Consider the following 25,018-nt stretch of genomic DNA (forward strand, 5'->3'; position numbering starts at 1 on the left):
AATGTATGGTCCTTCTCAAACGTGTACCAGCATCGACGATGTTGTATGTTGGAACCATATTTCCCCTTGCGTTGTGCTCTGTTTCCTAACCCTTATGTGCTCCTTATGAAGCTAACTTCTGTCTATTCCAACTAATCCACATGGATAATGTGTTAGTACTATATTAATTGCTACCACGGAGTGACCACGTCAATGCTGTATATTGGGATGATATTATATTAAGAGGACAATTAACAATAGGATTTAGGTGAGTAGGTTTATAGACAAAGGAAACATATCTATCCACATGAAGTTAACCACACGGAAATAAACATGTCGTTATCAATCGAACAAGGAAACAAAATACTGGAATTTTGACAGTATCCAATAATAAAAGTACAATACATTTTTCGTACTTTTAAATACGTGTGATCTATATCATATGGATTGATATTTTCCAGATTTATACGCACGTATACCTTTAACTTTCCTACTCAATTAATCCTCAACAAACCATCCACGTGGTCACTTAGTGGTAGTAAATATTAGACTAATCGGTATCCACATGTTCAAGTATATTTATTATACTAGATTATTGGATATTTGTATATACAACACAAATACCCACACATTAGTGTACAAGTGGATAACGATTATGTGGATACAACATAGTTGGTTTCGATATCCATATGGATTACATTTTGTGGATAGAACTCACAATTTTACTTTCAGTTCAACTACCCTAATATACTATTACTTTCAGTTCAACATCAAACCATAACAAACCAACCACGTGGATAATAACCTTTCAACTCGATTACATTTCAATAGAGTTCAACAAACGAAACCGTTCATCTCGACTATATTTTAGTAGGGTTGTTTCCAATAGTCGTTAATTATTAGACCAAAAAAAATAACCATATCCACAAAAACAAGCAGCAATGGATACCTAGTTACTTTGTAAGTAGCAATGTAAGCAATAGTGTTCCCAATTACATCCACAAAAACCAGCAAATCAGGACACACCCAGTTGAATACTATTCGCTCCTAAACCGGTTACCTTCACACCAACAAACCCAAAAAAAGTGTTCTCTGTCACTACCATCCAACTTTCTACAATCATCATTATAGCAACGGGTTCGAACAACTTGTTCGATTATGTCCCGTCATTTTTCACCTACCACAACGATTCACTTTGGTTTTCACGACCCCATTTTTCTGGAAACAACATAACACATCAGAATTAAACGGTAACGATTAATCTGTGTACACTACCACGAAACATAAGAAACAACTACACACATTGAGTCCACTTACACGAAACTCTCCAACAGAAGGAATCCTACTCTCTTTTGGACGGCCAGCTGGTCGTCGAGCCTTAGGAGGGTATAAAACACAATTCTTGATTTCAACAGGAATATCAGCGTCACTCAGTTCAGGATTAATTACCCCTTCGTAAGTCCCTCTCCATGTTTCTGTCTTGTAACAGTCACCCACCAAAGTCCCATAAAGGATGCCTTGCGTATCAGCTGCTAGCAATGCATGCCCGCATGGTATTTTGAGCCTATCGTACTGCTTACAAGAACACTGCTTCATATCAAGCAAAACATGGTGCTTTCCGTTAAGTAAACCAACCACTTCATAACTCCAACTAGATATACTGCCAACTTTGCTACCACAAACACCAACCACGTTCTTCTGCATCTTTTTATCAACCTCCGGCGTAGTCAACCCTCTATGCTTCCCAGCTTTCTTGCGTCTCGCACTAAACCACCTACTTAACATCGCACGAATGTACTTGAGTAGTTCAACAATATGACAGCCTCACCCCTTTCCTAACACATTGTTCAGAGACTCTGCAATGTTGGAGGTCATCAAAATTGTAACGGTTCCCTTGGAAATAAGCCCTACTCCAATGAGCTGCTCCAATTTTATCCAGATAAGCGGCACAGTTGGCGTTTTTGGCTTTGATTTGTCTATAAATTTCTTGGTAACCAGTTACCTTATAGGCAAACGCTGCATTCGTCACAAGTTTTACAAGTCCTTTACTATGAAACTTCGCATTAACATTCCTGGCTAGATGTACTATGCAAGATTCATGATGTGACAAAGGGAACACCCTCTTCTTGGCTACATATATTGAGCTGCACCTATCTGAAATTATGGTCAAGCTCTTACTATCCGCAATGATTCGTTCTAATTTCTCAACAAACCACGTCCAAGCGTCGTCGTTCTCACTGTCCACAACAGCAAAAGCAAGCGGAAAAACCTGGAAATTAGCATCTTGGCCACTTGCTGTCAAAAGAACTCCACTATACTTCTCATTGAGATGAGTCCCATCCACAACAATCACACGGCTAAGCTTCTTAAAACCTTCTATGGAAGCCCCAAAAGCCAAAAACATATACAGAAACCTTTCTCTGCCATCTTCAACCACTTCAGTTTTAATATCGGTTACAGTACCAGGATTTGCTTCTTTTAGAACATGGAGAAAACAAGGAAGATCCTCGTAAGATTCATCATCAGAACCAAATATTCCCTCCAGAGCCTTCCCCTTCGCCCTCCAACATTTGCTGTACGACGCATCCACCCTCAATTCTTCTAATACCATCTGCTGGAGATCCAAAGGAGTCGGTCCTTTAGTAGGATCATTGTACTTCACTTTGTACACGGCTGCAATCACCCTCGAGGTCGCTTTCTTTAGGTACTTGTTCCTCGTCTCTATTGGGCATGTTTGTTCTAGATTAGCTTTTCTGATCACATAGTAGCCAGATTCCTTCATTTCACAAGCTAGTACCCTCTAGTCAGACCTATCCCCAGAACAACTAACTACAAACGACTCTTTCTTGGTCGTCGTCTGCGTGAAGTGAAACATGTTCTTGATGGCGTATATAGCTAAAGCTATCTGGCAATCCTCTTTGTTTGCAAATACCTTACCCTTATAGATACCTTTCCCATCATCCTCAAAATCCAGATCCGGTATTTCTTCCTTAACATACTTTGTGTCGTCAAACAAAGGAGAAATATCAAACTCCTCGTCATCTATATCTTCTAGCTTGCGACCATCCACTACAGGACCAGGGACCTGTCCACGATCGTTTGACCACGTGGTTATATCAACATAGTCACCATCAACATTTCCGACCTGTTCCAACCCACCACTTGTCCTCACTTTACTCTCCTCTTTTAAAGGAACAGCTCCATTAACTAACATAGTGTGATCAAAACAGGAGTTTGTGTTACACATAACCTCCAGCACGTTCACCCGACCAAACTGATCGCCAATGAAGTTCCCCCAAAACTCTTTATCATAGCTTCTTGGGGTCACAACTACATTTGTTACTACATAATCTTCTTCCTCCTCTACATCTTCAAAACTATCTTCCATTCCGACACATTCTTCCACACAACCTAATTGTGTACTTGTCAAGCCACGACCAATTCCAACTTGTTCACCATTACTGCCCTTTATCTTCCCCTCAATTACTGCCAACTCAGCCATATATTCTTCATCCACCTGGGTTGTCTCAAAAACCAATGTCTTTGAACCTGCTGTTGATGCTTCTCCTAAAAACCCTTCTTCACTAATGATATTACCAAGTGCACCAGAAGACCCCCAACTACGTTTTTTGCGACTTTCCTCTCTCAAATAGGAATCCTCAGCATCGTCGGTCATTCCTCTCTTCTTAACCTCCTCAAATGTTACAAACAAATTCAACCCACGGTTCTCCCTAAGCATCTCAATATAATACTCAAGACCTAAATTCGTTGTCACAACCACCGGAGGCGTCCTCACCCCCGTCGTCAAATCCATATACGTTGGGATGCGATAACTCAGATTTGCCTTCTTCTCCACCAAACTGAATTCCCCAACAACCGAAACTTCTAACTCTCCTAACGTTGTGGTGGCAGACAATGGAACAACACGCGACAAAAGTTTATTGTCAACTGTGAATCCCCAAACACCGTCCTCAGAACAGCTCCAGCTACCGGATATTACCACACAGCAAAAAAGATCTTCACCCTGCATTAAAAATCACAGCTTAATATCACAGCCATCCACGAACGACATACAAAGTTGAATTTATACGATCCTATCCACAAAACCTTAAAAACCCTACCTGCGCAGCCATGTCTCGTTCACGGGGACAAAAACCCTACCTTCCACTTATGTTTCTTATCCACAAACAATATTTCATCTTCCAATCTAATAAGCAACAAACAATCCAACGGTGGAGAATAAAGCAACATAAAGTAAGGTAAGTTTTTACTTACCACTTACCTTCTATTTGTATGAGAACAAAAATGTAAAAGGGACATGGACACATAAGCATTAAACTTGACAAAGTATAGGGAGTTTTGAAAGTAGGTTTTCCTGAAAGAACTCAACACGAAAATGGGTCTGGGTGCTATTTAAGATAGTAGAAATATGTAAGGAAGTAAGTAACATGAAGAGAATCAAATGCAATGGAGTACTACTGTACTATAAATAGTAGAAATATGTAAGGAAGTAAGTAACATGATGAGAATCCAATGCAATGGAGTACTACTGTACTAGACCCACAAACCAAACACATGCATGGCTAATTTGGCGATTGAAGACTTTTCATCGAATAATAATACCAAAACTTCGAGACTCATAAGTGACACAACTAAGTCGTCGATGACTATAAGCTTTAAGTCTCTCGCTAGACTGTCCAGATATTTCTTCATCTTCTTTGTCTTTTAGCCTTTCTATATTATCCCCACCATATCCTTAGATTTCTTTAATTGTCACCTCCCTAGCCTATATAAACGCATAAGCATGAGCGACACTAATAAGCAAAATAAGGTAATATTAAGAATTTAAGATGACATCTTCTATGGTCTCTTCAATGGTTTTCTGTCTCCTTCTTCTTGTGTTTCCGCATATGGATAAAGCCCTTGGCGCACAAGAGGAAGCCAAGAAACAAAGTGAGTCTTTTGGTCTTTTAGATGTTCCGAGGTCATTATTTAGTGTCATTTTACGTTAATTAGTTAGGTTTTTATTATTTTTGTAGTTGTATTTGATCCTGATTTTGGTTTGAGTTTTGGAACTATTCCGTACATAAATAAACAAATGAGCACTAAAATGAACAAACATTGACACATGTAATATATAATGTAATGCTTTTTGGGTGGTGCAGGTGCAGAAGAGATTTACCATCCTAGTGGCTCTATTGGCAGTGGGATTATCAACCGTATAAAAAACTGCAAATTACCTCTTTGTCATCGCGGTGATATCCCAAATGTCCCGATACCTCCTCCTGTCGGTCGGGTCCCCGCTATATGTATAAAAGACCCCGATTATTGTCGGCTCGTCGTTATGTGTAAAAAATACCCCAAAACTTGTCGCGCATTTTGTAAAAAATACCCCAAAAAATGTCGTCCTGGTCATGTCTGACATTTCCATAAATCTCCTCCGTTCCACAGGCCTTTGAAAGGCACACAAGGACCTGGTCATTGACCTCACTCTAGCTTTGAATGCGTGTGTGTGCGTGCATGTTTAATTTCTTATATTGTGGTTTAATTTGGTTTGTGGTTTCTGTCCTTGTTTTATCTGTGCATGTGTTTGTCATATTTTCCAGTGTTTTCGAACCGCTCCGTCGTTGCTATAATAAATAAAACTTGTGTTTCCTTTTGTGTTCAAGACCGCCTCTTTACTTACGTAGTTACGTTGGATCGTTCAAACATTTTCTCAACACTTTAGCAATAGAATCCATCTCAGACAAACACAATATTGAGAATGAAGTTTACACTGTCATTTGTATTCACCGATCGGATTCATTATAGAAACTGTGAAAAGAAAATATCATAGAAATCAAGAATGAACAATGAAATAAAATTAGTGAATAGTATATAAAAGAGTTGTAAAAGAAAGGAGAAGTAAAGAAAATTAAAACAATTCTTTTTTGTAGAGATTAATAGTGATTAATTTGCAGTACATGTGTACGTAACGATTTTTTTTTTTTTTGGGTTAAATTACCATATTTGTAGTCGAAATGGTTCAACAAAAGCATCATAATGTATATAAAAAAAAGGTTACTTAAAAAATCACATTAGTCAATTTAAAATCTTAACTCATAAAGCGAAAACCACATTCGCGAGAAAAGATCCTTGAAGCTGTTTTGGTTATCAGAAGAAGAAAAGAAAAAAAAAATCGAAACTTTAACTCTCAGATTGAAATCGAAAGTACGGATCTTTCTTCAAATCTGCAGGAACCCATTCATGATTTCGAAGATCTGTTTATCAAATCTAAGGTATAAAAATCAAAAGTTTTTTTTATCGCAATTTGTGATTTTGGTTTTCCAGATCAGAAGCTTCATCGAGTTGAGTTATATATGCTGTGTTTGCAGATCTGGGTTTGGTTTGTTAATTTGAACAAAACCCAACAACCATGTGCCATCAAAGACCAATTTTTCTAAGGTCTCTCGTGCTGTTGGGTTTCTTCCTCTTCTCTGCAATTGGAGAAGAATGCTCCAATACGAGCTCATTGGTTGGGCAAGAGTCTGAGTTCAAGATGTTACAGCACCAGCTTCGTGGGGTTTTCACTGTTGTTGATGATTGTTCGTTTAGGGTTTCTCGTTTCGATATGCTCTCTGGTTCTGATGTTCATTGGTGGGGTGCAAGGAGTGCTGGTTTCGAGAATATGACTAATGATGGCTTCGTTATCTCTGATCAGAAGCTTAATCAAACATTCAAAAACTCGTCTTTTATCGTTAGGTTGTTTGGTAATGTTACTTGGGATAAGTTAGGAGTTGTTTCGGTTTGGGATTTACCTACTGCTTCTGATTTTGGTCATGTTCTGCTCTCTGATGGAACTGAATCAGATACTACTTCTTCAAAAGCTGAACCACCTCCTTCAGAGAGCAAAGATGTTTCTCAGGGGAAATCTAATAGCAGCAGCGAGCTCTTTAAGGCTCCTACCATGTTTGATAATTGTAAGAAGCTTTCTGACAAGTATAGGCTTAGGTGGAGTTTGAATGCAGAGAAAGGTTGTGTTGATATTGGTCTTGAGGCTACAACTGGTTTACTGAATTACATGGCGTTTGGTTGGGCTAAGCCGAACTCTACATCTAACCTGATGTTGAATGCTGATGTTGTGGTTACTGGGATTAGAGAGGATGGCTTCCCTTTTGCTGATGATTTTTATATCACGGAGTCTAGTGTTTGCTCTGTGAAGGAAGGTACAGCTTCTGGGGTTTGTCCTGACACTGTGTATGAAGGGTCAGATTCAGTTGGTTCTTCGGTGAATAACACAAAACTGGTTTACGGGCATAGGATAGATGGAGTTTCGTTTGTTAGGTATAGGAGACCGTTGAATGATAGCGATAATAAGTTTGATTTTCCTGTGAATTCAACTCAAAACCTGACAGTTATTTGGGCACTTGGGGTGATAAAACCACCAGATGTTATTAATCCTTACTATCTCCCTGTGAACCACGGCGGCGTGGAATCTGAAAATTTTGGGCATTTCTCGCTTAATCTTTCTGATCATGTGGATGAATGTTTGGGACCATTGGATGCAGACAACAAGTATGATCAAGATGTGATCATTGCTGATGCCAATGCACCTCTTATTGTCACAGCTGGACCATCTGTGCATTATCCGAATCCTCCAAATCCTTCCAAGGTTCTGTATATTAACAAGAAAGAAGCGCCTGTGTTGAAAGTGGAGAGAGGGGTTCCTGTGAAGTTTTCAATAGAAGCAGGACACGACGTTTCTTTCTACATAACTTCAGATTTTCTTGGTGGGAATGCTTCTTTAAGGAACAGAACTGAGACGATCTATGCCGGTGGGCAAGAAACTCATGGAGTACTGGCGAGTCCGTCGGAGCTGGTGTGGGCTCCTAATAGAAACACACCTGACGAACTCTATTACCACTCGATTTTTCAAGAGAAAATGGGTTGGAAGGTTCAGGTTGTTGACGGGGGACTTTCTGATATGTACAACAACAGTGTTAATCTAGATGATCAGCAAGTTAAGTTCTTTTGGACCATAGTAGGGGATTCGATATCGATCGCAGCTCGCGGTGAGAAGAAAAGTGGATATCTTGCAATTGGTTTCGGTAGCGAAATGGCAAACAGCTATGCTTATGTTGGTTGGTTTGACAGAAACGGAACAGGGCATGTAAATACTTACTGGATTGATGGAGCATCCGCTTCCTCAGTGCATCCTACAACTGAAAATATGACATACGTGAGATGCAAATCCGAAGAAGGAATCATCACACTGGAGTTTACACGTCCCTTAAAACCATCATGCACTCATCGAGATAGACCAGAATGTAAGAATATGATCGATCCCACAACCCCTCTTAAAGTGATATGGGCAATGGGTGCTAAATGGACAGATGGTCAGTTGACTGAGAGAAACATGCACTCGGTTACAAGTCAGAGACCTGTCCGTGTAATGTTAACACGTGGGTCAGCAGAAGCGGATCAAGATCTAAGACCAGTCCTAGGGGTTCATGGATTCATGATGTTCCTTGCTTGGGGAATCCTACTTCCCGGAGGGATATTATCCGCTAGATATCTGAAACACATCAAAGGTGATGGCTGGTTCAAGATACATATGTACCTTCAATGTTCTGGACTAGCCATTGTCTTCCTCGGTCTCCTCTTTGCAGTAGCTGAGCTTAACGGGTTTAGCTTCAGTTCAACGCACGTCAAGTTTGGTTTCACAGCCATAGTTTTAGCTTGCGCTCAGCCCGTGAACGCTTGGCTAAGGCCTGCGAAACCTGCTCAAGGAGAACTAATCTCTTCGAAGCGGTTAATCTGGGAGTATTCTCATTCGATCGTTGGTCAATCAGCTGTTGTAGTTGGAGTTGTTGCGCTTTTCACTGGAATGAAACATTTGGGAGAACGGAATGGAGCGGAGAACGTAGACGGGCTAAACTTGGCTCTTGGTCTATGGGTCTTCCTTTGTGTGGTTACTGTAGCGTATTTGGAGTACAGGGAACGAGGAAGGATAAGAGCGAGGAATCTGAGCAGAGGGAATTGGGTATTGGGGAATGTTGAAGAAGATGATTCGATTGATCTAATAGACTCAAGAGGTGGTTTCAGAGATAAAGATGATGATGATAGAAATGGAGGGAAGATGGAGATTCAGTTAGAGCCGTTGAAATAATAGTAACTACTTTTTTTTTTTTACTGATTCTTTTTTTGTTTTATCTTTATTTTTTTCTTACATTACCGAACAAGAAAAAAGAAAAAAAGCAAGAGGAGTTTTGTCTTTTACTTATAAAATCCAACGGTCGATATATTGTATCTATGCATCAGAATTGTATACGTTTGAGCAGATTTGAGTTATATATATACTAGTTTTGAGTATTTCTTGGCTCGAGCCTTTCACTCTTTAGTGTTCAGCTTCGGTTTGTTTGAAATTGTCGGTTTTATGGTTGGTAACAGTTTGTTTTACAAGTTTTGCATGAAAATGCATAAAATTAACACTATTTTGCTATACCTTTGTAGAAACGATTTACGTTCAACTAATTTTTAAGAATTTATGTACAAAAGTGGTCAATAATTTTAAAAAGAAAGAAACAAATGGTAGTAGCTAGACTAATTTAGGAATCATAATCGATAATGGGTTCACCTAAGGTTAGATTTCTGTCGATCTTCCAAGGCAAATTAAAAAGTTTAGCCAAAATGAATTTGAAGATCTTGTTCACATTTATGTTGTGTGTAGCACTTGAAAAGAACAATGATGCCTTCATCACCTTCGCGTATGCTCTTGCCTAATGTATCATACAAAACCAAAATAAATTAATTAACTTATCCCAAAAATTCATATACCATCATGAAAACGTAAAATATGAAAAGGGTCTCTAAATTGATTAAGTAATATGATTGGTATACCTGAGTGACAATGGTCCACTGAAGATTGGGTGGGAGACGAACGAAATCATCAAATTTTGTTCCTATTAGAATTGGAATGGCTGTCTGATACAAAGAAAACAAAATAATAAAATACCTTTAGAGAAAAGCATTACGTTGGAATCAGATTCCAAAAAATTGTATAAAGCATTAAGCATTTCAACTAATAAAAAAAAGTTGGTCGACACTAAAGCAAACAAAAAATATGGGTAACGAAAACTTTTTATAGTTCTTTAAAGTATTATTTTTTTATTCAAAATTGACATCGAGGGATAGATGTATGGTATAACTCAAATCGAATTTGGTTTTTGTTACTTTCTAAAGTAAAAAATCCAAAGTAAAGAGACAAAAACAAAAACAAGAAAACAACCAAAAACATAAATAGATAGATCAAGGATCTCTATTAAACAAAAAACATAATAAAACGTACCGTGTTCCACTTTCTTGCTTGGCTATACCACCCGAAGACACTGCAAAACAAAACCAAACAAAACAGGACAAAAAAGTCAAGAGTTAAAAAAAAAAATTGATTACCTTTTTTTTAATAGAAAATTTATGAAGAAATTAGTAAACCTGTTAAGAGTGGAACGACTGGTTAGATCAAACATGAACAAGATTGCTACTGCGTCTTTACAAGCTATTGGTATATGATCTTTTGACCTCCTTTCATCACCTACAATAATCATTTTAATATAATCTCCTAATTAACAAAAAGTATTTGGCCAACACACTCCTCCTCACTAATTAACCACCAATCCATAAATCTTTTATTTAAATAAATATTAATCTGATGAAAGACTCACCTCCTACATCCCAAATGCTAAACGAAATTGTAACTCCTTGAACATAAAACGTTTTGTCCATCAAATTCAAACCCGTCATCTCCAAGAACCCTTGGTTCTCATCTCCAACATACTTTATCTTAAAAATATAAATAAATAAAGAAAAAACATACGAGAGTTAATAAGTTAATTAAGTAATATGATAAAACAGTAATTAAAGTTTAACAACAAGATTATTCCATACTTACTACAAAAGTAGTCTTCCCTGTTTGACAATCGCCTAATAAGCTGATCTTGAGACTAACCAAATCTGAATCCGAACTTGAACCAAACCTTCTACCGGAAGAAACAGTAGGTTCGGTCGTAGTTTCGTCGTCGAAGATGTCGCCGGAAGTGGAAGAAATCCGGTGAACGATTCGCCGGTAAAAAATAGGTTTTTCGATGATACTTGAACAAGAAACGAGTTTTCTCCAAAGAAACCTAAAAAAATCTCCAAAGATTGATACCTTCTCGATGATTCTCCATTTTATGTTCACGTGAACTATTTTCCGGCAGATCGGAGTCATCTTTCCGGCGATCTCATTGATTTTCTCGGCCATTAATGAAACAGAGAGACACAGAGAGATGTGATCTTCTTTTTTTCTTTTTTTTTGGCTTTCACAAGCTCACATCTTCTTCTTTTTCGCTTTGCTTTATGTTACACAGTGTATTTGGAAGTTATCGGTTATATGAAATTGGTAGTTGACCCGTCTTCTAGGGAAACACCGAAACTACCCCTAATTTGATGCGTTTTTTGCCTTTCGGATTTAACTTTTAAGTTCTTTGCGTGTTGTGATGGAAGGGTAATATAATCAATTCACGAGCTAAACATCTACCCATGGAGTAAACCCCAAGTGTACGTGTCACTGCTCACTAGTTATATCATTTGATTGTTCCATCATCTTTTGTTCTTTTGTCAACATTTGATTTGATTTGATTTTTTTTGTCACCCTGTCAACATTTGATTATTCGTCAAAAATTAATCTTAATTGATAGTATTGTCCTATAGTTTGTTCTTATTTGAATATTATTCATCTATATTATATGTTCCTACAATGTTTTGTCATTTGCAGTGGCGGACTCATTTGATTAACTATTAATTCCAATGTACTGTATATATGTGAATAGAAAAAACAAAACGTTACATTCAAATGGACTGTTGTCGAAGAAGATAAAGCCGTTTCCAAATGGTAACTCCATTTGAAACACAAGGCACGAGAATCTTGAGAAACGTTCTGTTGAAGGAAACAATTTTGTTATTTTTTTTTGTCTTTTGTTTTAAATGTAAGTAAAGAATGACATAAGTAAATAAAACATATGTGGTCGACCATCGATGTACTTCACGTTGGTTGGATCTATGTCACGTTCACTACTTAACTATTTATTAATCTCTAGAAGACTAGCTACAAGGGGTTAATTCAACAGTTTTTTTTTTTGGGTTTTCAATATTTACTTCCAATCTAATTAACATTTATATAAATTTGAATGCATGTTCGTTTATGAACAACTAATGATACAGCCACATCAATCAATTCGTAAGAAAACTATATTGACTATCAAGATCAATAGAATCTAAAAGTTTATGATTTTTTTTTTTTTGTCAAACTAAAAATTTATGATTTGAAAATCAAAATATTAATGTCATAGCTTTGTAGTTACTAAATAGGGACATTTCAAACACACGCACAATAGAAGAATCCGTTGTCGGCTTGTCCGTCTCGCTGCTTCTTTTATTAACACTTCTAGACCTTAATTTTCTCAGCAATATTTCTTAGTTTTCATGTTTATTATACGTCGATATATACATAGGGTTTAAATTTGATGAGAGACTTATACGTATTTCGAAACCATGATATAGTTAAAGCTTTTGTTTTGTATCTTGGACAATTTTCTTAAACAATTTGATATATTATATATATGATTGTCTCAGACGTATATTTTGTTTGGAAATGTAGAAAGAATCTAGATAACGTGTTTGTTGTCATGGAATCTTTATCTTCAATCTGAAACTTCGTCTAAATGATATAGTTAAAAAGTGAAAATCATAATTGTTTTAGTCCTGCCTTTATACATGGTCCAATATTATATATAGGTGTATACATACATATAAAGATAATGGTCTAACCACTAGCTTGAACCACCCAAATTAAAAATGTTTTTGATTCCGAATCACAATACAACACATATTTTTTCATAGAGTTCTGACTTACTTAAGTATATATGTTTATTGTAATTGGAGTTGGTTGATGATACTATATTAGTAATTTCTTTGTTGGTGGAGTCTAACATCACACAATATTTAATCTCAATACTTGTTAATAATTTGATATTTTTCTTAACCAAAATTTAATAAATTAATAAAATCCACTGAAATATGACTTTACTAAATCTTCTTTTATTAGCTGTACATTGATACGTAAATTAAAGAAATCAAACATCTTATCAATATAATACTCGTTCACTATAAACAACAGTTCAAAACTATCCACAAATAAATGATTTAACATATGAGCACAATATATAAGTATAACAAAATCTAAACTCCATTCCTCGGTAAGTTGGTTCAATATGTATATTTAACTATAGATATTGAAGATGAATCTCTAAAAGGTAATTTATATACAAAAATATTAAGAAAGAACCAATTGATGCGTTGGACCATGTGGATGCGCATCGAAAGGGACTTGATCAACTTATGGAACTCATGATGATAGGTCTTTGTTACCGAACATTCAAGTTCGATGATGTGGCTTGTACTAACTAACCAAATCTATTTAATTTCTTGTTTTTTTTTTTTCTCAATTACCAAAATCGGAATTATAGAAGACAAAGAGAATGCCAAAGTGCTAACGTACCTAAACTAATTTTCTCTATAATCCTCGAAAGCTCAGTTTCATCTACTTTTCTTTATTAGAAGCACATATTTTAGTGCGTCTATTCTATGTATCCACCCATTATAGTCATTTCATTTTAGGTGAATTAGCTAAAATCCCATAATATAGGGTGATGAACCTAGACAAATTAGATAACGTTACTTACTGGTTCAATGCAAAAACAAAATTGAATGTAAATAACCAAAGGTTCGTTTACAATTACATTGTTGGTTTGACAAAGAAAGCTTACATTGTGATTTGGTGTAAACCGATTCATACCGGATATACAAACCAGATGTGGCAGAGTATAGGGCTAAATTTGCAGAGCTCTTCTTAACCAATGCTCTCATTGAGTTTAGAGAATCCAAGCTTCTTGAGTCTACTGGTTATCGGGTTAGCCCAAGCTCGATCCGGATTCCCGCATTTCACATCTACAATGTCCACAATATTCATTCTCTTCTCCCTTCTAGGGGTTCCTTGCAACGATACATTATCAGAGCCAAGCATTGGAAGCTGATGACTGCTTTTGGTATTGTGACCCTTTGGTGTTCTAACATTATCAGAGCCAAGCATTGAAAGCTGATGAGTGCTTCTGGCATTGTGACCTTTTGGTGTTCGAACATTGTTGTTGTTGTTGCTGCTGCTGCTAGCTTCATCTGATGATTTTCTTGGTTTTGTTCTCCTTGGAGTTGAAGAAGATGTGCCACAGTCTACTGAGACAGGGATAGTTGTTCTAATGGGTCTTGTTGTGGGAGTCTGAGGTGAAGGTTGTTTCATGGAGTCTAGCTCTCGAGTCATTAAAGTTGCAACTGTTCCCGTTGCTCCTATTTTTATCGATCCTCCTCCACCTTTGATCAGTTCAAGCTTCTGAACCATTATGAATGTTGTTCAATTTTCTTTCGCCTCTGCGACTCTCTTAGAGGATACCTTCTTGAGTTTTGTCCGGCTTCACGGGTCTGAGATCAAATCAGAATAAGCAAACAAAGCATCAATCTAGAAGAACTAGTAACCTTATTGCAGCATATCACAAAGCAAAAAACCACTTGTCACCAGGGTTTTGCAGTTTGTAAATGATGAATACATGGTTTTCAAATTAAGGTATATGCCAAACGATTCAGTAGCTCAAGTTTCTAACTTAGCTAACTTGGAAAGAACTAAGAATTCCATAGATAACACTAATGTGAAATGAACAGTCGATGTTGCAAAGCTATTTGCAAGCACAATCCAGAGGAACAAACCAATTTTTGTACTGCATCATAACTAAAGTCGAAGACTTTCAAAAGTACCAGTTTCAAGCCGTATCCAGTGGCTTTAATGTAAAAGAAGAAAGATGAAACCGAAAGCACTAAGATCAAACTCAATACGAATAAGCTGCGAAGAAAAGCATTAAAGCTATCTACAGGTACTAGACATGACACACTTGAATAAGAGCTTGGAAGCACATCATTACTATACCACTGGTTCTCTTCCTCAACTGTTTAGTAATTAGATGTTTCAACAGATTGATTGAAATTGAAAAGGTTGGAACTTGAAGCAATGTAATGTCATCAAAGAAACGAATCTAATATCAAAAACCAATCTCTATCAATCTAAAGCAAGAGAGAAACACAGAGTTACATAGAGAAAAAGAAATTAGTGATTTGAAGTAAAACAAACATGAGAACGACATTTGTATGATTCAAAACTTGACCAGTCACATTCAACAGCGAAGAAACAAAGGGTCAAATTCACATACGAGCAAACACAAATTCCTCTAATTGAAAAAAAAACCCCAAGCTAATAATCTCAACAGATCACCAATGAATGGACTCACACACAAAAAAGCTTACCGATTTATATACGATCAAATGAGCAGAAGAAATCAAATTTCAAAACTTTTAGAACTCGGCGATGTAATTGATCGAACTGGATTCAGACTTAGGAACATCATTGAACATTTTAGGTATATGAATGGGAATAAAAATCAAAACTTTAGGTCTTTTGATTGGTTTTGAAATCTGAGGTTTCTTGTGGAGCGTGATGGATTAAGCAGCGACTAGTCAACGTTTCTTGATTACAGTGTAGGAGTAGATTGCTCAAATCATTTTTATTGGACTTGTAGAGTAATAATGTTTTAACTTTTTATGAACAGTGAAGGAAAATATGCAAATTATAATAAAACCCTTAAACTATTGAGTTTCTCACAGTTTTAGCCTTTAGTTATCAATCGTATCATATTTATACGTACTTGGAACTCTCTTTTTGAGTTAGAGAGTTTTAAAACTTGCCGACAAAACGTAGAAGTAGGTAGGTGGTGTAAAGCTCTCCGGCCAATTCAGTAACAAGTTCTGTTGTTTGCTAGGGTCGTGTGTTTTGTCTCAGGGAGAAGTGCGAAGAGATTAAAAAGATTAGACCTTTTGCGCTTTCATGGATTCGAAGTTGAGAAATTTCGTGATGGGTCTGTTTGTTATGACTGCGATCTTTCTAGGTTCTGGTGTCGACGCGTGGACTGGCGAGATTCGTGGTAGAGTTGTATGTGATGTCTGTGCTGATTCTTCAATCGGACCAGAAGATCATGTTCTTGAAGGTTTGTTTCTCTTCCTCTCTGATATGTGACTTCTCTTTAATCAGTTTTTAGTTGTTCGATTGTAAATTCTTTGGATTTAACTGTGTAGAGAACTCTGGCTTCACGTTTTCAGTTGTGGTTCTTTAGAGTGGTTACTGTTTATTTCGATAGCAGTTGTTTCTAGTGATTCTCACACATCAAATTGGTGTTAATTTTATTATACATTAGCATCATCTTACTGCAATTTTGGACTCGGAAGACATTAATTTAGTTATACAGATTAGTCTATGTGTTCACTTTATAGCCGAACTTTTATTGGTTACTCTTTGTTCTTCTTTTTTGAGCAAATAGTGCATATCTATGCAAGTGTGTGTCTGCAGTTTCTGCATATTCATATTGGGTTTCAGTAATTGCATAAACCAAATTTAGAGGGGTTTATGGTTTCTATCATCTCTTGTCTCTCTGGAACTTAATAATTTGGTATGTTCATCATCCTTGTGTTATTTGGCTTATGTTTTGTATTCATCCGATGGTGATAATGGTTTTTGCTTTATGTTATGCTAATCTTGTCAAGTTTTTCTGATTCATATTTTGTTTTTTGAAGTACTTGAATCAGATTCAGAAGTGACTATGGTTTGTATCATCCCTATGTCTCTCTGGAACTTAGTAATTAGCTTATTCATAATCATACTTTTCTTTTTCGGCTACATTTTCTTGGCTTCATATTCCTTAGACGCCACTAGGTTCACTCACTGTGTTTACTTTGAAGATGAAGACATGTCACACTATTCTGCTAGTCTAATAAATCGTACTGTTTTACTTTCTTAAACCAATGTAAGGTTGTTTTTGTTGTTCAATCGTTCTTGTGTGTGTATATATTAACAGGAGCTGAGGTTGCGGTTCTCTGCATAACCAAATCTGGAGAAGTAGTAAACTACCAAGCTTTCACAAACTCAAAAGGTGTCTACACAGTCGCAGAGACAATGCCAGAGAGCGAACGTTGGGACGCTTGCCTTGCAAGACCCATAAGCAGCTTCCACACTCCTTGCAACCGCTTACACCAAACCAATACCGGAATCAAATTCACTTACAACCGCCCGTCTGGTTACTTCCATGCCGTGAAACCGTTTGTGTATCGTCCCCAGTATGCACCTTCTTACTGCTGATTGAATAATTCAAAGACTCTTTGTAAAAATTCCTTGTATAAGTTGTAATGATGGAGAAAGATTGATAAACTATGTATTATGAAATAGCGTGATTAATGTCTTAATGATTTAAAGAATGAAGAATAAAATCGTAATCAGAGTCAAAGGCAGACTAGTCTCACAAGGCGGTGACGGGAGAGATAAAGAACGGGAGAGATGATGTTGAATAGGTCCTACTAATGACGTGTCCGAATGTTATAGGATGAACGACGTGTCTCGCGCTTTTATTGGAGGAAAAGACGAAAATATCCTTATGTTTATTCTTTGCGTCAGTCAACTGAAAAATTGAATTGTCCTTCTCTGCGACGAGGAACCCATAAATCTGGGAAATTAAAAAAAAAACACACAAATCGTTATGAGAAGTCGAGATTGAGAAGACGAGGAGAGGAGGAGAAGATTCTGATGAACCGTAGAAGAAGAAGAAGCTGAGAACGTGTTTTTGTCTGATTCTTTGCAATTAAGAAGATGATACATTGGTTGAAGCAGCTGCGATCGGCGTTTGGCTTCGCGTTTCTGTGGCTCGTTTGTCTCATTTACTTCACTCAGGTCTGTTTCATTCTCTGTTTCTATGACTCCTATGCCTCATCGCATTTTCAAATTCGAAGCTTCTGATACGTTTTTTTTTTTTGGGATGATCGCGTTTTCCTCTGTTTTTCGTGTGTGTTTTGAGATGATCACCGCACATTTGTTGAGATCGGTTTGGTTAGTGATGATTGAGGAGCTTAGGGTGTAGATATAGAAAACTGCATTTTTTTTGTTTTTTGTTTTTGCTGGATTGTGAAATTGATTTTGTTTTTTTTTTTTTTTTTTTGCATTTTATAGGGATTTAGATCGTTTGTGTGGACAGCTGTTTCATACCAGCTCAAAGACAAGCTTCAGTTATCACCATCAGCTTCTCAGTTTGTCTTTTCTGTAGCTTTCTTTCCATGGAGCATTAAACCTTTATATGGGTATGTTATCTTCGTCACCAATAATACAGTGTAAGTGAATGTTGGAGCTTTGCAGTAATGATGTATGTTTTTTTTTTTTTTTGTGATTTTGGTAGGATTATCTCAGATTGTATCCCGATTAATGGGAAGAAGAGGACGCCGTATTTGGTGATATCGACTGTGCTATCTCTTGTGCCGTGGCTCTTGCTTGGTCTAGATTCAACCTCTCGAAGTTCCAGTCTTTATCTGATGATTCTTTTGACTGTACAAAATCTTGGATCAGCTATGGCTGATGTTGTGGTAGATGCTATGATAGCTGAAGCTGTGAGACTTGAAAAGTATGATTCTATGTTCTTTAGTTTCTGATAAATGCACACTTAGGATACTTAGTTCATTCGTTGAGTTGTATGTTCTTTAACTGTTTATATCAGGGCCTCGTTTGCTGGAGATCTTCAGTCTGTCTCATGGTTTTCTATGGCTGTGGGTGGAATATGCGGTAGTTTATTGGGAGGCTATGCATTAACCAACTTGAAGATAGAAACAATATTCCTCCTTTTCACTGTACTACCAGTGCTACAGTTACTATCATGTGCTCTGGTTGAAGAAATCCCTGCTAACAATGAACCAGTCCCCGAGATGTTGGATTCTAACGAGTTTGAAGAGAAAAGCAAGATGAGCAACGATGATAACTATCGAGATATCAATAAGTCCAATACAAGAAGAAGGAAGGGGCAGAAGAAAGGTAAAAAAGGAGGAGCTTCCAATGGAAAGTCTGAGACACATAAGAAGCAGTCTAAGTCTTTAGCTTCACAGTGGTTCCAGTCACTGAAAACAGCCACTTTTGGCTTGGTCCGAGCATTCAAGCAACCGATCATTTTGAGGTAATATATCCAATACGCTTCCTTGAGTAAGTTGAATGTCTTGAAGTGTTTCTTTCTCATTTTTACTTTTCTCTAATATTACAGACCAATGGCGTGGTTTTTCATTGCGCATATCACTGTGCCAAATCTCTCTACCGTCATGTTCTATTACCAAACCGAGGTATTGCAATTGGATGCTTCTTTCCTAGGAACAGCCCGTGTTGTTGGTTGGTTAGGTCTCATGATTGGTACCTTTATCTACAACCGGTATCTGACAAATATGACTCTACGCAAGTCTCTCTTGTAAGTCTAAATATAATTTCCACACACATCGTTGCATCTCAGTATTTTCCTTCTTAAAAAGATCTAATCAATAAAACATCATCACAGGTTTGCGCACATCGGGATTTCTATAACGATACTCCTCGATATGGTTCTAGTATCAAGAGCAAATGTGGGCTATGGAGTTTCAGACAAGACAATGGTGCTCTTTGGATCAGCTCTAGGCGATGCCATCAATCAACTCAAGTACGTTGTTTCCCCATCTTTATTTCCTCTAGAATTGGCCTTGAAGAATTGTAAATCTCATAAGCATGCTTTTGCTTAAATTTCAGATTCATGCCGTTCTTGATCTTGTCTGGTCGTTTATGTCCTCCTGGGATCGAAGGAACACTCTTTGCGCTGTTTATGTCAATAAACAACCTAGGAAACACAGTTGGGTCTTTCATGGGAGCAGGATTGGCTTCACTTCTGGGAATATCTTCAGGGTCCTTTGATAATATGTTTATGGGATTAGCCATTCAAGTGTTCTGCACTTATATTCCTGTTATGTTTCTTTTCTTGATTCCAAAGGAAGCTACAGGAGTATCTGCATCATAGGCCTGAGAGAGAGAGAGAGTAAAAGCTAAAATTTCTCACTAGAAAAGCTTTAGATTAGAGTTTTTGGATTAATTCATCGGCTTTTGACGCTCTTAACGGCTTGGAATTGCCACACATTAGACACACAGTGGAGAGTTGTTATATAATACTAAAGACTATTATACAGCCACATCTTTTTCTTGTCAATCTTACTTCAATCCAAATATGCAATGGAATTTACCTTTCCAATTTTTGTTTGAGCCAAAAATAGATTCAAATTTATTGAAATGTTCTTGTTTAATCCAAAACGAACCCATACCACAATTTTATTTTTGTTTTTAGTTATTGACAAGAAAATGAAAATCACATACATAATTAACGTTAGTGGTTTTTTTCTCTAAAAATAAAAACAGTTTATTTTTAAACTTTGGGGGAAGAGCGAGTGAAATGTAATGGGCCATTTACAGAGTTCGCTAAGTTAATTGAGGTTTGAAATTGCCAAACTGGTTTACACAGGAAAAGAAACAAAAAAAATCAAAAAAATTTATCAGAGCCAGGTTTCGATCCTGGGACCTGTGGGTTATGGGCCCACCACGCTTCCGCTGCGCCACTCTGATATTTTTATTTATCCCCTTACATAAAATAAATTTAACATCATTATTTATCAACATTAATATTTCCTTCAAAGCTCAATTTCAGTTCTTGTGTGCTAAAAGTTGGAGGTGATCCTCTAGTTTCAAACAAAGGTTTCTGGGATGAGTTGCTAGGAATTGGGTTGAGAATTTCAATACATGTGATATTTTTGGTACTGAAACTCCTGTTTTAACACTTTATCCCAGGGCAGGGCCACGAGGATCTTGCAATGATCGATGATGGTCATAAAGATGGCAAACGTCAGCACTGGTTCCCGTGTATTAATTGTTTCTTATGTTTATGCATCATGGAGATTGGAGCTGATACGTAAATGATACCAACTCTTCTTTCGTCATCAATGGAATTATACACATGAAGGTACAAATCTTATTCGTATATAATTTGATTTGGTCAATCTAAAAGGGAATGAAGAAACCTACGAAGTTTCTAATTTGTCATCATGTCGGACTATGTACATAAACAAAAACATTTCAAGGCTACACAACGTTTATCGAAGATTTGATTTGTTTGCTTTGACAATTCGCTTTTTGTCAAGGCTATACAACGTTAATGGAAGATTTGATTTGTTTGCTTTGACAATTCGTTTTTTGTCTTGTAATAATATTTAATATTTTGGGAGTATATTTATAATGGAAGAAACGGCGACGTGCCTTGCCTTCTAAATTTGGACGCCATTGAAACATACATACTTCAAGTATGTACACGTTATACCAACGATGACGCAACGTAATTAGATGATGACATTGAGGGATTGGGTTGGAATGGGATGTCAAATTCTGGTTGATATTTGTATGTTGCGGTGTACGCTAAATCCCTCTATCGTGAATCTATGCACAACGTGTTGTAAGATCATGCAAACCTCGTTGAATATATTTGGATGATGTAATATTAACTGTGATGGGTGAGTTGTGATATTGTGTACATGCAAACTGATTTCTATGTAATTAAATCTAAACAAATTTCATAATCCTTATGCAATCTTTTCAAGAAAAGTAAAAGAAAATATATAAATTTGTGTCCAAAACTTAGAGACACCAAAAACACAAAATAAAATAAAATCCAATCAACTAGTAATCACAAGTACATATTCATTATATTATTGTAAGTTTTAAACATATTTTTCATAAAGAAAAAAAAAATTACTTAAAACGGTTTCTGAGATTAATTCCTTTGTTAGCAAAATTTTGTGATAAGATTTTATATAATTAGTAATAGTAAATTTAAATCCCAAATAATTAAACTTGCCAGTTGCCACTTTTATACGGAAGTTATTTATTTATTTATTTTTTACTTTTTTTTTACATTTTTTTTTTTGTTTCTTAATATAAATAAATTTGATTTATAGTATCGTGGAGAGACTAGGAACCCAAAATAACGAAACATGGCGTCTTCATCTCCCCCATCATCATCATCGTCTTCTTCGCTTCCGTCTCTGTTCACCACCATCTTTGTAGTACTGTTTCTAATTGTATCAACCGTTGAATCGGTGAAATCGCCGTTTCATCCACGCGATCTGCTTCCGCATTTACCCAGACAAGTCTCGTGGCCGATTCTAAACTCTTTATATGGAGCCGCTGATCTGCTTCCTACTTTCATCGGAACAGCGAGTTCAGGGAACGATTCCGTTCAGTGGAAAGGTGCTTGTTTCTATGAGAACACGGCTACCTTGGAGTTTCATAACAAGTCTGGTAGCGAGTTTGGTGGTGGCACGCTTCACATTAAGGTTTTGAATTTTTTGAAATTGAAGTTTAAACTCATAATCGATTTTGTTTCCTTTTGTGAACTGTGATCGTTTTGTTTGCTTGTTATGTAACATGGGCCCTTTCCAATTTTGACTTTTTAAGAATCTTCAATTGTTTGACTGTTAAGTCTCTAGAAATTTTGGGGTTTTTTGGATCCGGGAATTTAGGAGAAGATTTGGGGTTGTTTCTGATCATCAAGTTTGGATTTTTATTTCGTTTTCATGAGATTCTTATGTTGGAGTAATTGATCAGTCTAGTGTGTAAGAAACCATTTTCGAATATGGTATAATCTGTGTTAGTTCTGTAGTTTCTTACTTTGGCAGTGGATGAGAAGCTAATAATTTTAATAGACAGAATTCTCAATTTGATTTTGTTGGTGTGTGTGTGTTTGTGTGTTTATGAAGGCGGATAAGGCACATAGTTGGACATGTATGGATCTTTATGTATTTGCAACTCCGTATCGTGTGACATGGACTTGGTACTTCATTTCTCGACATCATACTGTTGAATTTCCGGAGTGGGATGGCAAAGCTGAGTATGAATATGTAAGTTGTTGTTTTGAATTCTGTTTTGCCATATCTCTTTGATTTAAGGATTTTATATCTATGTAGTTTGGTTGATGTGTTTTGGGTTTCGATATTGGATCAGGTTAAGAACAAAGGAGTTTCGATATTCCTTATGCACGCAGGGATGTTAGGAACACTTCAAGCACTGTGGGATGTTTTCCCTCTCTTTACTAATACCGGTTGGGGGGAAAGCGCTAACCTTGCGTTTCTTGAGAAGCATATGGGAGCTAATTTTGAAACTCGCCCTGAGCCATGGGTTACGAATGTTACTACTGATCAGATCCAGTCAGGTGATCTCTTAGCTATTTCAAAGATCCGTGGGAGGTGGGGTGGTTTTGAGACCCTTGAGAAATGGGTGAGTGGGGCATATGCTGGTCATTCCGCTGTTTGCTTGAGAGACTCTGAAGGAAAACTATGGATTGGTGAGTCCGGAAATGAAAACGAAAAGGTAACAACGCTTCAAAGTGCTGCCTAAAGGTTAAATTTAAGTACAGCAAGATTTCTTTTGTTGATGGTTTCTCTTTTGGTCACAGGGAGAAGATGTAATAGCGATATTACCATGGGAGGAATGGTGGGAATTTGAACAAACAAAGGATGACTCGAATCCTCAGATTGCATTGCTACCTTTGCATCCTGATGTTAGAGCCAAATTTGACGTTGCTGCTGCGTGGAAATTTGCTCGTAGCATGGAGGGTAAACCGTATGGTTATCACAACTTGATCTTTAGCTGGATCGATACCATTAGTGAAAACTACCCGCCTCCTCTAGATGCTCATCTTGTATGGTTTTCTTTTTCCCTTCTTACAATTTTGGTCTGGATGAATGAGTACACTTTTCTAATTGGATTATATTTGATATTTTCTTATAGGTTGCGTCTTTCATGACTGTTTGGAGCAAAATGCAGCCTGATTATGCTGCTAACATGTGGAATGAAGCCTTGAACAAAAGACTAGGAACAGAGGTATTAAAATTTGTGCTTGTTTCTATATACCCAGTCCTATATATACCTTTCGATCTCTTACTTCTTGATCAATAGAAAGCCTTTTTAGTTCGATTGTTATAATCATTCTAAATTCTAAACATCTTTATAATTCATAGGTATGTTCACTTAGTGCTTGTCCTCATTTGAGATGGTCTTAATATTGATACTCCATTTTTCTCTGCTATTATAAGTTTTTTTTCCTTATCCCTTCTCCTTTCTCTTCTTATTTAACATGGTCTAAATTGCAGGGTCTTGATCTTTCTGATGTACTGGTGGAAGTAGAGAAGCGCGGATCCTCATTTGACAGATTACTGGCAGTTCCCGAACAAGACGATTGGATATACAGCGATGGTAAATCAACCTCTTGCATTGCTTTCATTCTCGAAATGTACAAAGAAGCTGGTCTGTTCGGTCCACTTGCTAGTTCTATTCAAGTCACAGAATTTACGGTAAGAACCAATCAAGCAATACACAGTCTCTGTTTCCATTCCCACTCTCAAAACTCTTGTGACCGTGGTCTTCTATTTCTCTCTTCTTCAATCTGCAGATCAAAGATGCTTACATGCTAAACTTTTTCGAGAACAATGCAAGTCGTCTTCCTACATGGTGCAATGACAATGACAATGTGAAGCTTCCTTACTGTCAGATACTTGGGAAATACAGGATGGAACTTCCTGGTTACAACACCATGGCACCATACTCGCACATGAACGAACAATGCCCAACTCTTCCTCCAAAATACAATAGACCAGATAACTGCTAGAATTCAACTCTCTTATCTCCCTCAGATGTTTGTTTGATTTTAGGTAAAAGTTAATGTAATCCCCGTTGAAAAACTCAATTTGTATATATCATTCAGGTTTGTAACATCTGCTTCGTCACGTAACTGTTTGGATATTATAAATCCAGTGATACACAGCAATAGAAATTAAAAAGTTTTTTATCTTTTGAAAGCTTCAACATACTCATTGGTGTTTCAGTAAAAGCTTTTCAATTACACATCACTTCAGTGTTCCGTTGCGGCGGCTCCAGAAACGATTTGGTCTTGGTTTCATCAATCTAAAAGTTAATTTCAATTGTAACGTAATCTTTTTCCGGTTTAATTTG

General features: G+C 36.9%; 8 protein-coding genes and 1 non-coding gene across 12 annotated transcripts; 4 read left to right on the forward strand and 5 right to left on the reverse strand.

Moving 5' to 3' along the window:
• Positions 1-1,053: 1,053 nt before the first annotated feature.
• Positions 1,054-4,569, reverse strand: LOC147923006 (uncharacterized). The gene is made up of 2 exons (XM_087499265.1): positions 4,101-4,569; positions 1,054-4,003 (listed from the first exon to the last, which is right to left on the reverse strand). The coding sequence occupies exons 1-2, from the start codon at positions 4,110-4,112 to the stop codon at positions 2,780-2,782; spliced, it is 1,236 nt and encodes a 411-aa protein (XP_087355391.1). The 5' UTR covers positions 4,113-4,569; the 3' UTR covers positions 1,054-2,779.
• Positions 1,153-2,761, reverse strand: LOC104763461 (uncharacterized). Its single transcript, XM_087497864.1, has 4 exons — positions 1,982-2,761; positions 1,808-1,899; positions 1,297-1,753; positions 1,153-1,197 (listed from the first exon to the last, which is right to left on the reverse strand). Exons 1-4 carry the CDS (start codon positions 2,759-2,761, stop codon positions 1,153-1,155), a joined length of 1,374 nt encoding a protein of 457 aa, XP_087353990.1.
• A 1,332-nt stretch (positions 4,570-5,901) lies between the features above and the next one.
• Positions 5,902-9,330, forward strand: LOC104763462 (cytochrome b561, DM13 and DOMON domain-containing protein At5g54830). Its single transcript, XM_087499264.1, has 2 exons — positions 5,902-6,257; positions 6,354-9,330. The coding sequence occupies exon 2, from the start codon at positions 6,395-6,397 to the stop codon at positions 9,125-9,127; it is 2,733 nt and encodes a 910-aa protein (XP_087355390.1). The 5' UTR covers positions 5,902-6,257; positions 6,354-6,394; the 3' UTR covers positions 9,128-9,330.
• Positions 9,331-9,464: 134 nt separating this feature from the next.
• On the reverse strand, positions 9,465-11,550 carry LOC104761501 (septum-promoting GTP-binding protein 1). 3 transcript variants are annotated; one of them, XR_763207.3, is made up of 6 exons: positions 10,907-11,365; positions 10,680-10,797; positions 10,450-10,549; positions 10,307-10,346; positions 9,859-9,938; positions 9,465-9,737 (listed from the first exon to the last, which is right to left on the reverse strand). XR_763207.3 is itself a non-coding variant. In XM_087499266.1 (6 exons), exons 2-6 carry the CDS (start codon positions 10,756-10,758, stop codon positions 9,567-9,569), a joined length of 474 nt encoding a protein of 157 aa, XP_087355392.1. In that variant the 5' UTR covers positions 10,759-10,797; positions 10,903-11,550; the 3' UTR covers positions 9,465-9,566. The 3 variants fall into 3 exon arrangements, 2 of the variants coding, with proteins under 2 accessions (XP_087355392.1, XP_010482890.1); XM_087499266.1 differs by having other exon boundaries at positions 9,859-9,942; positions 10,903-11,550; XM_010484588.3 differs by having other exon boundaries at positions 9,859-9,942; positions 10,907-11,364.
• Positions 11,551-13,739: 2,189 nt separating this feature from the next.
• On the reverse strand, positions 13,740-15,667 carry LOC104761502 (uncharacterized). Its single transcript, XM_010484589.2, has 2 exons — positions 15,400-15,667; positions 13,740-14,526 (listed from the first exon to the last, which is right to left on the reverse strand). Exon 2 carries the CDS (start codon positions 14,444-14,446, stop codon positions 13,904-13,906), a length of 543 nt encoding a protein of 180 aa, XP_010482891.2. The 5' UTR covers positions 14,447-14,526; positions 15,400-15,667; the 3' UTR covers positions 13,740-13,903.
• Positions 15,668-15,811: 144 nt separating this feature from the next.
• LOC104761503 (uncharacterized) lies at positions 15,812-17,409 on the forward strand. The gene is made up of 2 exons (XM_010484591.3): positions 15,812-16,136; positions 17,001-17,409. The coding sequence occupies exons 1-2, from the start codon at positions 15,977-15,979 to the stop codon at positions 17,279-17,281; spliced, it is 441 nt and encodes a 146-aa protein (XP_010482893.1). The 5' UTR covers positions 15,812-15,976; the 3' UTR covers positions 17,282-17,409.
• Positions 17,410-17,573: 164 nt separating this feature from the next.
• Positions 17,574-20,216, forward strand: LOC104761504 (putative folate-biopterin transporter 4). 2 transcript variants are annotated; one of them, XM_010484593.3, is made up of 7 exons: positions 17,574-17,866; positions 18,143-18,270; positions 18,366-18,587; positions 18,681-19,130; positions 19,215-19,412; positions 19,500-19,637; positions 19,724-20,216. In XM_010484593.3, exons 1-7 carry the CDS (start codon positions 17,786-17,788, stop codon positions 19,986-19,988), a joined length of 1,482 nt encoding a protein of 493 aa, XP_010482895.1. In that variant the 5' UTR covers positions 17,574-17,785; the 3' UTR covers positions 19,989-20,216. The 2 variants fall into 2 exon arrangements, with proteins under 2 accessions (XP_010482895.1, XP_087355393.1); XM_087499267.1 differs by having other exon boundaries at positions 17,637-18,022.
• A 296-nt stretch (positions 20,217-20,512) lies between these two features.
• Positions 20,513-20,584, reverse strand: TRNAM-CAU (transfer RNA methionine (anticodon CAU)). The gene has a single exon. It is a non-coding gene; the product is annotated as a tRNA-Met (tRNA).
• A 1,326-nt stretch (positions 20,585-21,910) lies between these two features.
• On the forward strand, positions 21,911-24,856 carry LOC104761505 (uncharacterized). Its single transcript, XM_010484594.3, has 7 exons — positions 21,911-22,344; positions 22,768-22,908; positions 23,012-23,377; positions 23,463-23,708; positions 23,798-23,890; positions 24,160-24,360; positions 24,459-24,856. Exons 1-7 carry the CDS (start codon positions 22,003-22,005, stop codon positions 24,672-24,674), a joined length of 1,605 nt encoding a protein of 534 aa, XP_010482896.2. The 5' UTR covers positions 21,911-22,002; the 3' UTR covers positions 24,675-24,856.
• Positions 24,857-25,018: the final 162 nt, after the last annotated feature.

The sequence above is a fragment of the Camelina sativa genome, chromosome 18 (assembly GCF_030686135.1).
Source record: "Camelina sativa cultivar CO46 ecotype springtype chromosome 18, ASM3068613v1".
Lineage (NCBI taxonomy): Eukaryota > Viridiplantae > Streptophyta > Magnoliopsida > Brassicales > Brassicaceae > Camelina > Camelina sativa.